This window comes from Eumetopias jubatus, unplaced genomic scaffold (assembly GCF_037043125.1).
Source record: "Eumetopias jubatus isolate StellerSeaLion01/CBP00866 unplaced genomic scaffold, mEumJub1_p1.0 scaffold_6, whole genome shotgun sequence".
Taxonomy (NCBI): Eukaryota; Metazoa; Chordata; class Mammalia; order Carnivora; family Otariidae; genus Eumetopias; species Eumetopias jubatus.
The window spans coordinates 13,299,082-13,311,726 of record NW_028274812.1 but is presented as its reverse complement, the minus strand read 5'-3'; the positions used below and the strand labels follow the sequence as shown (position 1 = coordinate 13,311,726).

At 37.0% G+C, this 12,645-nt stretch overlaps 1 protein-coding gene across 4 annotated transcripts in view; it reads right to left on the bottom strand.

The window, feature by feature from the left end:
* Positions 1-12,645, bottom strand: part of IPCEF1 (interaction protein for cytohesin exchange factors 1) — a 181,346-nt gene that overhangs the window by 81,015 nt on the left and 87,686 nt on the right. For all 4 annotated transcript variants that reach the window (XM_088023830.1, XM_088023831.1, XM_028103396.2 and 1 more), the window contains one exon: positions 7,494-7,546. In XM_088023830.1, coding sequence (XP_087879956.1) covers positions 7,494-7,546 — 53 coding nt within the window. The remainder of the gene's footprint in view (positions 1-7,493; positions 7,547-12,645) is intronic.

Here is a 12,645-nt window from a genome sequence, read left to right as displayed (position 1 = left end):
TAATTTTGTTTCCCAAATATTTCCTATTTTTGTTGCCAGAGCTAAAACTTTGTTAGTATTTCAGTTCTTTTATTTTCAGTCTTTCTGTGTGGCATTTTTGTGTGTATGTTTTTTTGTTTGTTCATTTTTGTTGTTTCTTTTCTTTTTTTACTTTTGCTATTTCTTTTATAAGCAGCCTATAACTAGATTTTTATTTTTTTAAATATGATTATATGTGCATCTTGATAGGTGTTTAATCTACTAACATTTACTGTAATTTCATTTTGCATTTTTAGTTTACATTTATTTTATTTTTTCCCTTTCTTCCATTTCTTTACATGCTATTCCTCTGCTGTTCAATTTAGTATTTCTAAATTCATCGTGAAAAGAACATGTAATTCAGCGCATTTTTAACTCCTGCTTCAGTGTCCTCTCTCGGTATGATAGTCTAGATTTTTACTTTTCTGATAAAATGTTATTATTATCATCATTACTCATCAATGGACAATTAAATTTAGTGACATGTTATCAATTTCTATGATCACCTGTGTTTCCTTTAGCAAATGTCTGTCTGTTGGATTCACTTTTCTTTTTACTAAGGTACCTCCTTTAACAATCCTTTTAATGGGGGTTTGTAGGTAGCAAATTCTTAATCTTTATGTAAATAGTAATGTCTTTATTTTGCCCGCGAAATTGAATGATAGTTTAGCCGAGTATAAAATTATTTTCACCTGGCACTTTTGAAGATTCTGATCATCTGTCTTCTATCATTTATTATATTGATGAAATTGCTGCTATAAGTCTGTCAGTCTTTGTATGTGACCTATCTTTTCACTCTTTTAAGACATACTTATCATTCTTGATATTCTGTAGTCCCAACCCCCTCCCTTCTCTCCACTGTGCCCATGGCTCCCTCTTTATCAGTTTGGAGATTGCCTCTACTGGGTGCAGAATCAGCCCTAAATCATGTCCTGAGGTGAACATAAAGAATCTTGCATATCCAGTCACTGATCTAGCTGATGACTAGGTCCTGCTCCTGATTTTGAAGCTGGGTCCCTGTCTCCTCCCTCCCTAACCTTTAGGGAGCTAATTGCATAACCCCAGGCAGTGGTTTGACAAATGTTTTCATCTTTAGCCCCTTTCACAAGTGGGGGAGCCCCCATTTACTTGTCATCAGGAAGTGAATATGACTCGCCTCATATTTAGTGGAGCATTTTTTTTTAACCCCTTTAACCTGGGCCAGGAGGCAAACTATTCCCTGCTTCCAAACAAGGTACCCATTAGGCCCATAGCTTCAGTCTTGCTTGCTGCTTTTCATTTCTAATCCACAGAGATGATTACTGTATTGTTGAACCTACCTGTGCTTTTTTGGTTTTCCATGTTTCTCTTTGTCTAGCATTGCTCTTGTTTCCAGCAGAGCAGAATATCAAAGTGTGAACTCACAGGACCATTACTGAATGGAAGGCAGTCATTCATTAATAAGAGTCTATCTTGAAATCACAGTTCAAATGACAAGCAATTCCCTTTCCATAGTAGCCTTAATATCCCAACAAGACATCCATTCATTTCCTTTTCTGGCACCTTAAACTTTATTCTATTATGCAGAAATGTCAAGTACTTTGACAACTCCATACTTTTGAATATTTTATTCCCTACCCCATTTTTCATCTGGTTAAGGCTTACTCATCCTTTCTGACCCAAGTCAAATGCCTTCTCCACCATGAAGGAAGTTAGCTCCTATAAGAATCTTATATTCATGCAGTGATATTTATTTGTAGTCACTATAATAATTGATTCATATTATCTCCCAAAAATCTTCATGTTAGGTACATTTCTATTTTCCTTTCCACAAATGAGAAACTTCCTCTTGGTATAGTTAAGTAACATCTCCTTAGATCACACTTAACCAGTAGCAGAGCCAAGACTGGGACCCAGGCCAGTCGACTCTATTGTTTAATTCTATGTTACTTTGCTTATTCTGTCTCCTATATTCCACAACACTTTGCTGATGCTCTGAAGTGGATTATAATTAATGTGTTTATGTATCTGTGTGGTACATACATGGTGGTAACCCTACCCACCCAATGGTCCAATGCAGAACCTGTGAGTAATCTCAGACAGGCACTTTCCCTTAGTTCAAACGTTTACTCAGTCACTACCCCTGTTCATGTTGCTTTTTAAAGTTTTCAAGGCTTTTATCAGCTCTGTAGTTGAATGACTACAACTGTATTTAGATTCAATGACTGGGCCAAGACTTTAAGATAGAATTGATGTTCTTGAACAAGTCCTGACTTCAAAATCTAGCACCTAGCCCAATATCTGACACATAGGGAGCACTCAATAAATATTTACCAAAACATTAACCATGTCTTTTGTCAATTTTTACTTCATATGATACCTTACTAGTAGCCTTGGCACAAGTGGAGATTTAACAAATATCCAGAAAGTCATCTACTGCTTGATTACTCAGAGCTGAAAAATGCCTCCACTAAATAACATCAACAGACTTAAGGAACATAAGATTGCTCCAATACCTTTCGTGCCCCCAAAGCAGTGCATGCATAGAGAAAATCTTCTGGTATTGATTGACACTAAATTTGAACTCACCTGAAGTGTTGACCCTTGCTATTTCCTTGTAGGTAAAATAAACTTGTGTTGACCAAATCTCTACTTGTATCTAAAATATCATTTCCTCAAAAACTATCGCAGCTTTCTCCAGCATCCTATTTTAACCATATCCTCCAAATACTAAGAATCTAAAACCAAAGAAATAAGAATTTCTTTGGGGTAGAGGAGGGGCACTAGCAGAAGGGGCAGAAATTTTCCAGAGGCAGCTAACAAGCCCCCACCCAGGAATCTATTCCCTAGACAGCTGTCAGGTAGTGCTCTGCTGGAAGTCCCACCTGGAACAGCAAATGTGTTAAACAGCCTCCCAGTTTTGATCTGTACATCAGGCTTGTGCACAGCACCGTTGGCAAAGCCATTTTAACATAGCATTATGTTCATGTAGACTAAAAAACAAGCTGCTAAAATGTGAGCTCTTTTTAGTTGATCAAAAATGTGAAAAATAAATTCCTCTCTTCAACCCTGAATTATCCCCACATCCCTGAGACACACACCACGGGCATAGAGTTAGAGGAGCAGTCAGCTTCCCATGGGGGCTGCAATCATGTCCAGGTAGCCCACTGCACACAGTACACAACGACCAGGCAACACATGATGTGTAAGTAATGAATGCAGAGCTTTCTTGTGAAGGAAACACAACAAATACCAGGTTGCTGTTAGGCCAGCCATCCCACAGACGGCAGTCCAGGCAACAGCAGATAACACAGCCACAGCGCCAGGAGTGAATGTCCCTTCACATTCAATGAGCTTGTCCTCATCGAGCACAAAAACTGAGCACAGTTACCGTGATTTATATGCAGAGACTTTTGTTTCAGGAAAGTTTTCCCTTAACATTTTATTTAATATTAATTTATATTCATATACATTTATTATAATTATTATGTATTAATATTTAATAAAGTAATTTTATTTAAAATAATTCTTGAGAAATCATTGTCATAAAGTTTTTATCAAAGATAAATCTGATCATTGCTTTCCCACAAGAGCCATCCCTGAATGTAAGAATTCTCAGAAGCTTTAGGTAAAAGAAGGACATATGACAGTAAAAGAGACAGTGTGTCACATTCCCTCTGAGCCTTGTCATCTTTAAGTTAAGGCTGTTTTCCTTTCTTAGCTATAACGTTGTTACTAAAATCTGAAAACAGATAAATTTCTTAATTAAGCCTTTAGGATTCATATATGCTAGTTGTTATTTGTTCGTGTTTATTCATCTATTTATTTTAGTGAGAAACTAATCATAAAAAAACTAAGTAATACTGATTTAGCATACAATACTTTGTTATCACCACAGCATGATATGTGGAAAGTCTTATAAATATCAAGGACTACACAAGTGGATTATTAGAGATGTTTAGGGATTGTACGAAGTCTAATCATTATGTTGAAGATTTCCCAACAAGCTATGACCTAGATCCTAAAGATGATTATGTTAATTCTTTCTTTCAGGCCACAGTTGGGTAAATTATGGTTTTTGTTTATTCAACCACCAGTTATTGCACAATTACTTGGTGCCAGGGACTAGAGATTCAGTGGCAAGCAAGCTCTCACACAGCTTCTAGTCAAAGGCAGAATAGAGGGAATTGAACAAGGAGGTCCACATGGAAGTGCTATTACCCAGAACTGGGGAGTCAGGGGACGTACCCCACGAATTGATAAAAACAAAAGCCTGAAAGATGAAGACCTGAGCATAGGAGGGTCTAATACAGAGATGCAGGCGTGAGCCCAAAGGCAGACACCCCAGAGTTTTGGGACATAATCACATTTAGAGTAGTGAAGTCACATCGTGTGGGGCCTTGTAAATTATGTTTGAAACTATAAGGTTTATCCAAAAGCCAGTGGGAAGCCACTGAACAGATATAAGCAGGCAAGTAGCACCATCAGATCTGCGTGTAAGAAAGCTCACTCTGGCTGTCACATGACCAGTGGGTTGGAGGGGGCAGGTGCAGAAGCAAGAAGCCCAATGGGCAGAGGGAAGGACAAGTGTCGTGTCTGGGAAGGTGGGGAAATATTAAGAAGGTAAAACCAACAGAACTTGTTGAGTTAATACCTTTGGTCCTCTGTGAAGCTTTAGCTCTGAAAATTCTGCTGTTTCTTTCAGAGGAGAGAAAAGACTACTATCAGATAACAAACAACTCAGCTTAACGGGGAAAAAAATGTTCTTCTACCGCACACATAATAAAATTTCAAATCCTTAGAATCTAGTTTCTTGAGCAGTTTTACTACTACCATTTACCATACCAACCTCAATAACTGTCAGGTCAGGATCAACAAAAGTGCCTTAAAAGTATTGCCTTCCCCCCTGAAGATGGTAAGCTCCTCATCATAAGCAGCAAGCAGAGTGCTCAGCACACAGAGCTCAATAAATGTTAGGTTAGTGGAAATGAAGTGTAATTCGGGATGTGATTAGGTCAAATGTGTCAAGCCTACTGAAACTACCTAGCATAAAAATAGGTCTCCTGTGCTACATTTTATTTAGAGAACAAATGACAGCAGAAAATTGAACTAATTTTCTGAATGGAAATATAAAGTAGGGTAACCATTGAAAAGCAGCTGGAAGAAATGCTTAAGAGAGATGTTTAGCTATACCATCTAGACACTGATGACTATGAGATAAAAATAACAGGTAAATAGGCACACAAGGAGAACTGAGCTGATTGAGTCTAGGTGTGAAGGATGGCTCAGGAAATGAGAAAGACCCATAAATAGCCAGAGTTCCCACCAGTAAGGACAGAATCCACTTGTTCCCGGTCCAAGGGGAAGCAGGTTACATATTACAGCAGTACTGGCTCTTGACTGGAAATTAAATGGGTGGTATGTTAGTCTTCTGGTGATCGCATCTGCAGTCTGTTCTAATAGCCATGGTTTTACTTGCCTTAAGATGTGGAGATTTGAACTTGTTTCAGATCATATTTCCGTTTCCAGGTCCTATGTAGTACAATGGCTGATACATGATAGAGTCAGGAGAGGTAATCAGTGAACATTAAATGAATGTTTGAATGAATGAATGAATGAATTCATTAAAGTGTTTAGGTGCTCTCTTATTATCTTTGTTTCCATTTCTTCTTAAACATATATGATGAACTCTTTCCAGCTGGAACACTACATTCTTTCGGTAGGATAGGAAAACAGAGTAAAAATTAAACCCTCCATTACTTTTCTCAAGGATCCAACCATTCTAATTCTCCTTTCCATTTCTTTGCTCCATATAACACATACACACGTCCTTATAATCATATGCATTAAAAAAATTTATAAACGTTGGGTACTGTAAACTTTAGTGTTCCTCTTTTACAAATCTGTGATGGCCACCTCCTTTTGCCCTTGACCACAGGACCCTCATTTGATAGCCCATGCATATGCCTTCATGTCTAACCCTGGCCAAGAATCCCATTGCAGCTGCATGTATGCTTTTCATTGTTCATCTTCTTTATCTTCATCATGATTATTCACATTTCCATGATCAAACAACACCTACCCATTTGTGTCCAAGGGATCACATTTTCCTTTTCTGCAGTTTTTAGATGGCAAATTTCCCAGGGTACATAACTGACTATAATTTGCGTTTGCATTTTTAGTTTTCTGCAGTCCTGTCTCCCAAAGTTTCTACCATTTTCATCACTAACAAGCTTTTCCTCCTCATTTAGAATTAGCATCAGAATCAAAGTGCTCTCATTGTTTTCTCTGTTTCTGGTTGTTAATGAAGCAGAGAATTAATCAGCTGCCCTGCTTTTTAGTAAGATGTCCCTTCCAGGAGCTATCTAGTTCAATTTCTCCATCACTAATCCTACAACCTGCCTTGACATCCATTTCCTAATTTGCATCAGGAAACCATTGGCCATGTCCCCTATTGGGCAGGAAGCCCCTACTATATTCTCTCAACACCCCACTTCTGATTCTGCTTCTTTTGGCTCTACTCTAAAAACTCTATCTATTCATCCATCATGAGGTCATTAGATTTGCCAAAAGATGCACACCATACAATCCCCACACTACCCCACACCCCCTCCTATTAGAAATACCATGTTATCTACATCAACTTTTTATTTTTCCCTTCATCATAAGTGTCTTTGTCTAATAGAGGTAATATACTTGCTCAATTGACTTACCTAAATAGGCAAATTTATAGCTATAAAATTATTTTTAGAAAAACCTACAATGTCAGCATAATAATTGGCAGAATTTTCCCATAGAGGTGGCATGAGAAGTTGCACTAATACCATAGTTGACCTCAAACACAGAGATACATTACGTACCATACATTAAAATCATGGTTATGTTTGGGCACCTGGGTGGCTAGGTTGGTTAAGTGACTGCCTTCGGCTCGGGTCATGATCCTGGAGTCCCGGGATCGAGTCCCGTATCGGCCTCCCTGCTCAGCAGGGAGTCTGCTTCTCCCTCTGACCCTCTTCCCTCTCGTGCTATCTCTCATTCTCTCTCTCTCAAATAGATAAATAAAATCTTTTTTAAAAAATATCATGGTTATGTTTTTGATCTTTATTTTTTTTTAAAGATTTTATTTATTTATTCATGAGAGACGGAGGAGGAGAGAGAGAGAGAGGGAGAGAGAGAGAGAGAGAGAAGCAGAGGGAGAAGCAGGCTCCCAAGGAGCAGGGAGCCCGATGCGGGACTCGATCCCAGGACCCCGGGATCATGACCCGAGCCGAAGGCAGACGCCCAACCATCTGAGCCACCCAGGCGCCCTGTTTTTGATCTTTAAAAGCAAATAGCCAGCATAAGAAACCCCGAAACCTAACCAAAGGATCATTTAATTCCAACGTGGCTAAGGAAATGGAGGACAATAAATAGCTAGCCGACCTTAAGATCAACTTGTTTAATTTTTTACTCATTCATCAAACTGACGATGAATGTTTAAGTCAAAGGGTACTTACAAGAGCATTGCCATCAGTCGCCATGTATACTGTCAAATTGGTAGAAACAAAAGCTAGAAAAGAAAAAAAGATTCTAAGTTAAATGTGGGATTAAAGTGTTCATAAAAGCATGTATCTCTTTGACAGGAGGAAAGGCATTTCTATTTGATTGATGAATTTCACAATAAAAGCAATTCACTAAATGGCTTTTTAACACAGAATTCAATAAGCCAACATTTAAAACTGAGTTCATAAAATAAGCCAGAATTTCATCTGCACATTGGTTAGTATCCTTTCAAGTCTACAGCAAGACATGCACATTATTTACATACTCAATATTGTGTTACATATAAACAAGTATCTTTGAAAAACAAAACTGTTTTCCTCTCCATGATGAACAACACAGTGTAAGATGTGGAAATATTTTGATCCATTACTATTATTCTGATTGTATTAACGGAACGATTTCAAAAATGTAACTAATCCCTTTGCCTCAAAAGTCCCAACTTTAGTATGAAGATGAGGCCCTTTTGATGTATTGCACTTTGTAGTGGATTACCTGATAGACAAGATGTTCTGCGGTTTCAAGAAAAGCAGATGAAAACAAAAGCTCAAATTTTCAGAATTTGACAAGCAAAGAAACTTGTTAAACATCCACCAGCCACTGAAACTCTTCCCAACACAGAGAGACTTTCAATCTCTTTCAGTGACACCAGAGACACAGATCCATGGTCTGTGTGTGACTTTATTCCTTATACCAATGGTTCCCAAATCTCAAAGAATGGATCCCCCTTTTTAATGTCAAAAATATCATATCCACATTATGTAGGTATGAGTAAAACACTTATTTATAAAATACCAAAGAGAAAAACCACAGTAAAAAAAAAGATTCATAAATTTAATTGCTTATTTTTATTTATTTAAAAGAATAGACTAGGGGCGCCTGGGTGGCTCAGTCGGTTATGTCGGCCTTCAGCTCAGGTCATGAATCCCAAAGTCCCGGGATCGAGTCCCGCATCAGGCTCCCAGCTCAGCGGGGACTCAGCTTCTCCCTCTGCCCTTCACCCCACTCTAGCTCTCTCTCACTCACTCTCTGTCAAATAAATAAATAAAATCTTTAAAAAAATAATAAATAAATAAATAAAATAATAGACTAAAGCCTAAGTAAAAATCAAATCACAAGCTGGTGAAAATACCTGCAATATATACTTAATACATCAGAATCAATTAAAAAATGGGCAGAAGACATGAATAGATGTTTTTCCAAAGAAGACATACAGATGGCATGAAAAGTTGCTGAATATCACTGATCATCAAGGAAATACAAATCAAAACCACAATGAGACTTCACCTCACACCTGTCAGAATGGCTAAAATCAACAACACAAGAAACAACAGGTGTTGGCGAGGATATGGAGAAAGGGGAACGCTTGCACTGTTGGTGGAAAGGCAAACTGGTGTAGCCATTCTGGAAAACAGTTTGGAATTTCCTCAAAAAGTTAAAAATAGAATTACCCTATGATCCAGCAATTGCACTACTAGATATTTACCCAAAGAATACAAAAATTCTAATTCGAAGGGACACATGCACCCCAATGTTATACAGCATTATCTACAATAGCCAAATTATGGAAACAGCCCAAGTGCCCACATCAGGAAGATGTGGTTTACACAACAGAATATTACTCAGCCATCAAAAAGAATGACATCTTGCCATTTGCAACAACATGGATGGAACTAGAGTGTATTATGATAAGCAAAATAATAAGTCAGAGAAAGACAAATACCATCTAATTCCACTCAAATGTGGAATTTAATAAACAAAACAAACAAGCAAAGGGGGAAAAAAACAGACAGGGAGGCATACCAAGCAACAGACTCTTAACTATAGAAACCAAACTGGTGGTCACCAGAGGGGAAGTGAGTATGGAGATGGGTGAAATAGGTGATGGGGATTAAGGAGGGCACTTGTGGTGATGAGCACCAGTGATGTATGGAAGTGTTAAATTAACATATTTTACAACTGAAACTAATATAACACTGCATGTTAACTGCCTGGAATTAAAATAAAAACTTTTTAAAAAATCATAATATAAAGAGTTCTTACACACCAATAAGAAAATAATAAGCAAACTAATAGAAAAACAGGTGAAAAAATTTCAAAGAATAAAAATACATATGACTGAAGTTTAACCTCATTAACAATAAAATAAGTGCAAAATAAAACAAGATTCCATTTTTAATCTTCAAGATTAGCACACACAAAAAAATTACGTGATAGAAGTCACATTTGGTGGAGGTGTGCTGAAAAGAATGCGCTGTTTTTGAAATGTCAAATTATTACAGCCTAGCTGGAGGGTGATTTTTCAAGATGATGATGATGACAATCAGTGACCACCAACATTTGCTGAGTCTTTACTATCCTCTATCAACTATACTACACACTACCACACTAAACATGCAGAGTTTTATAATATATCCTTAGTGAAAAAGTAGGTAAAAACATGTGCAGGGTGATCCCATTCATCTTTTATCATAAAAGTATAGGTTTATATACATACATCTCATATATCAGTGCATTGGGGGGAAATGTCTGAAGATATTTACAGCAAAATGTGTACAGTAATCATCTATGAGAATCAGACTAACCAATAATGTATTGTTTATTCCCTTATGTATTTATTTCCTACAATAAGTATTTATTTATAAAATAAAATAAATATTTTATTGACTTATTATAGCAATGTATTTTTAAGTTCTATTGATTGAGCAAATACATAATAAGTAAAAGCTGGTTTGAACTCAGCAGCGCTTTTAAGTAAAGAAGTTGTAAACTTGTAAAACTTAAGAGCAAAGCTCTGGGTTGGTCTGAACTGGATTTAAATCTCAGGTTAGCAATTTACTATGTAATCGTGGGCAAGTAACAGATATTTTGGGACCTCAGGACTCTCATCTGTGAAATGGGCATAGTAATAGTATTTCCTTCTTAAGGCCAGACAAAAATGAAGTTAGAAAATATCTTTATAATACTCAGAGCAGTACCTAACATGTAATAAATATTCAATAAATTATTTTATTGTCTTAAACATATTTATTCCTTTAGCCCAAACTTATTAAAATAAAGGTTAGCTATATATACCCTTTAAATATGATATAAAGCATTGCTGTGTAACTTTTCCTGACTCAGAGGGCTAATCATCCCCTCCCCTAGAACAACAGAACAGCTAAATTTGTTGTATTTATTAAGCCACTACTACGTCCTCTGCCAACTGATGATTTTCATGTATCACGCCATATGATTATTAGAACCACCTATGAATAATCCCCTATTATTACTCCCATGTCTTAGATGAGACAATGTAGGAAACTTAGAGGAGGAAGTTAGTAAATCGATATTTCCAAATCCAAGCCCAGACTCCACAGCCTTCTCTCTTAATGGCAGGGTACCACCCTCGCTCCCCCAAAGTCTCCGACAGGACATCATTCATAATTAACCCCTCAATGGCCATTTGGTATTTTATGTACCATGATGCTGATGCTGTGGACAGGTCTCCCTCGTTGGACAATGAGAATATCAAAGGTAGAGGCCATGACCTAGTCTTCTTCATGCCCCAGGCCCTATCCAAGTGAAGCACACAGCTTAGGCAAGAGTTGTCAAAATGATTTTTTTTAAAGAATAGATCACTCCATCAGAAAACTATTATTTCAGTGAGATTCTGAATCCCTTTGCTCAGCCAGCTTTCTAATAGTAAAATAAGTAGAACTGACAGAAGATGATGGAAGACAAAAAGAAAAAAATTCATCTCTAATTTTCCACTAAGCATTGGGGTTTGTTGACAATACACTGCTCTAGTCACAGATATTAAGTTTTCCTTTGATCATGTGGAATATTTCCCTTGTACATATTGTATCCCTTAACCTCCTAACAATCTCTTAGGTGTGTTCACTCTGTCTACACCCATTGCAACCACTGTTGTCAAAGGTACGTCTCTCTTGGACCATTGCAGAAACATCCCAGCTGATGTCCTGGTTTGCTTTCTTGCCCAGAGCAATGTTTTTCAATGCACATTTAACTACTCATCTCTTTCCACAGATCTTATGAGAGATCAATCCCCTTTTGTATGCTCTGATAGCACGTTGTCTTTTATTCATAGAAGTTCTCATAATTGTACTGAATTATTAATGTTATAATTAGTTCTTTCATATCTGACTCCCCACTATAATATAACTTACCTGAGGGCAGGCACTGTGCCATACTTTGTTCACTTGTCTACTGCTGTATCCCCAGTCTTTGTACACAGGGTGATTCAGTAGACATTTGTTGAGTAAATGAATTAAAAATACAAACCAGTAAAAACACTAAACTCTAGATGAGTTTCCATAAACAAAACCTATGAGTTCCAAATTTTTTTGTTTAGGGGAATAGTGCTGTCAGGAATACCCCTCTAGAATTCCCCTTCCCAATCTGCAGGATATGGAAATGAGACTGTCAATGTCAGATTTCTCTGAGTCAAAGAGCAAATGCGTAGAAACAATATGCAATCAGTGGTATGGACAGGGAAGAAGAAAGCGAAGGGGGGTATGTAGGCATGGATGTGCCATTGTAGAGGCTATTCTGTGACTGTTTACTTAATAATTTAGAGTTTCAGTACTTTATTTCTTGAAGTAGTGAACATACATGAAATTGAAAATTTCACCAAAATGATTCAAAGATAATTTGGGGCAGAAGAATCATCAAAACAATTTAAACTCAACTGTTGCCTCTCTTCTTCCATAAAAAGCACATAGCCATAATCCAAAAGAATTAAGAAGTGAAATAGTGGTCATGGAGGCTAATGTAAATATGTTTGCTTATTGTTTAGATAATGAGAACCAGCTCAGCTAACCATGATACAGCATACTTTTTATCTATATATTGATAAGCTAAATATGTAGCTCCAAGATTTTGATAAAAAATATTTATAAGCACACAATGAAAGCAGTTAATGAAAAATAATAATGACGCTGACAAAAAGTATTTTGAAAGTAATAATTTTGCCTTATTCCCAACCCTGAGAATATCAGTTTAAGCAAGGTGTCCATAAGTAAAGAGTTAAAGTAAGGAGTAGTTATTTGATATGTCTTGATAAAGGATTTTTTTATAAAGGATTTTTGTATAATTCCCAGGAATTAA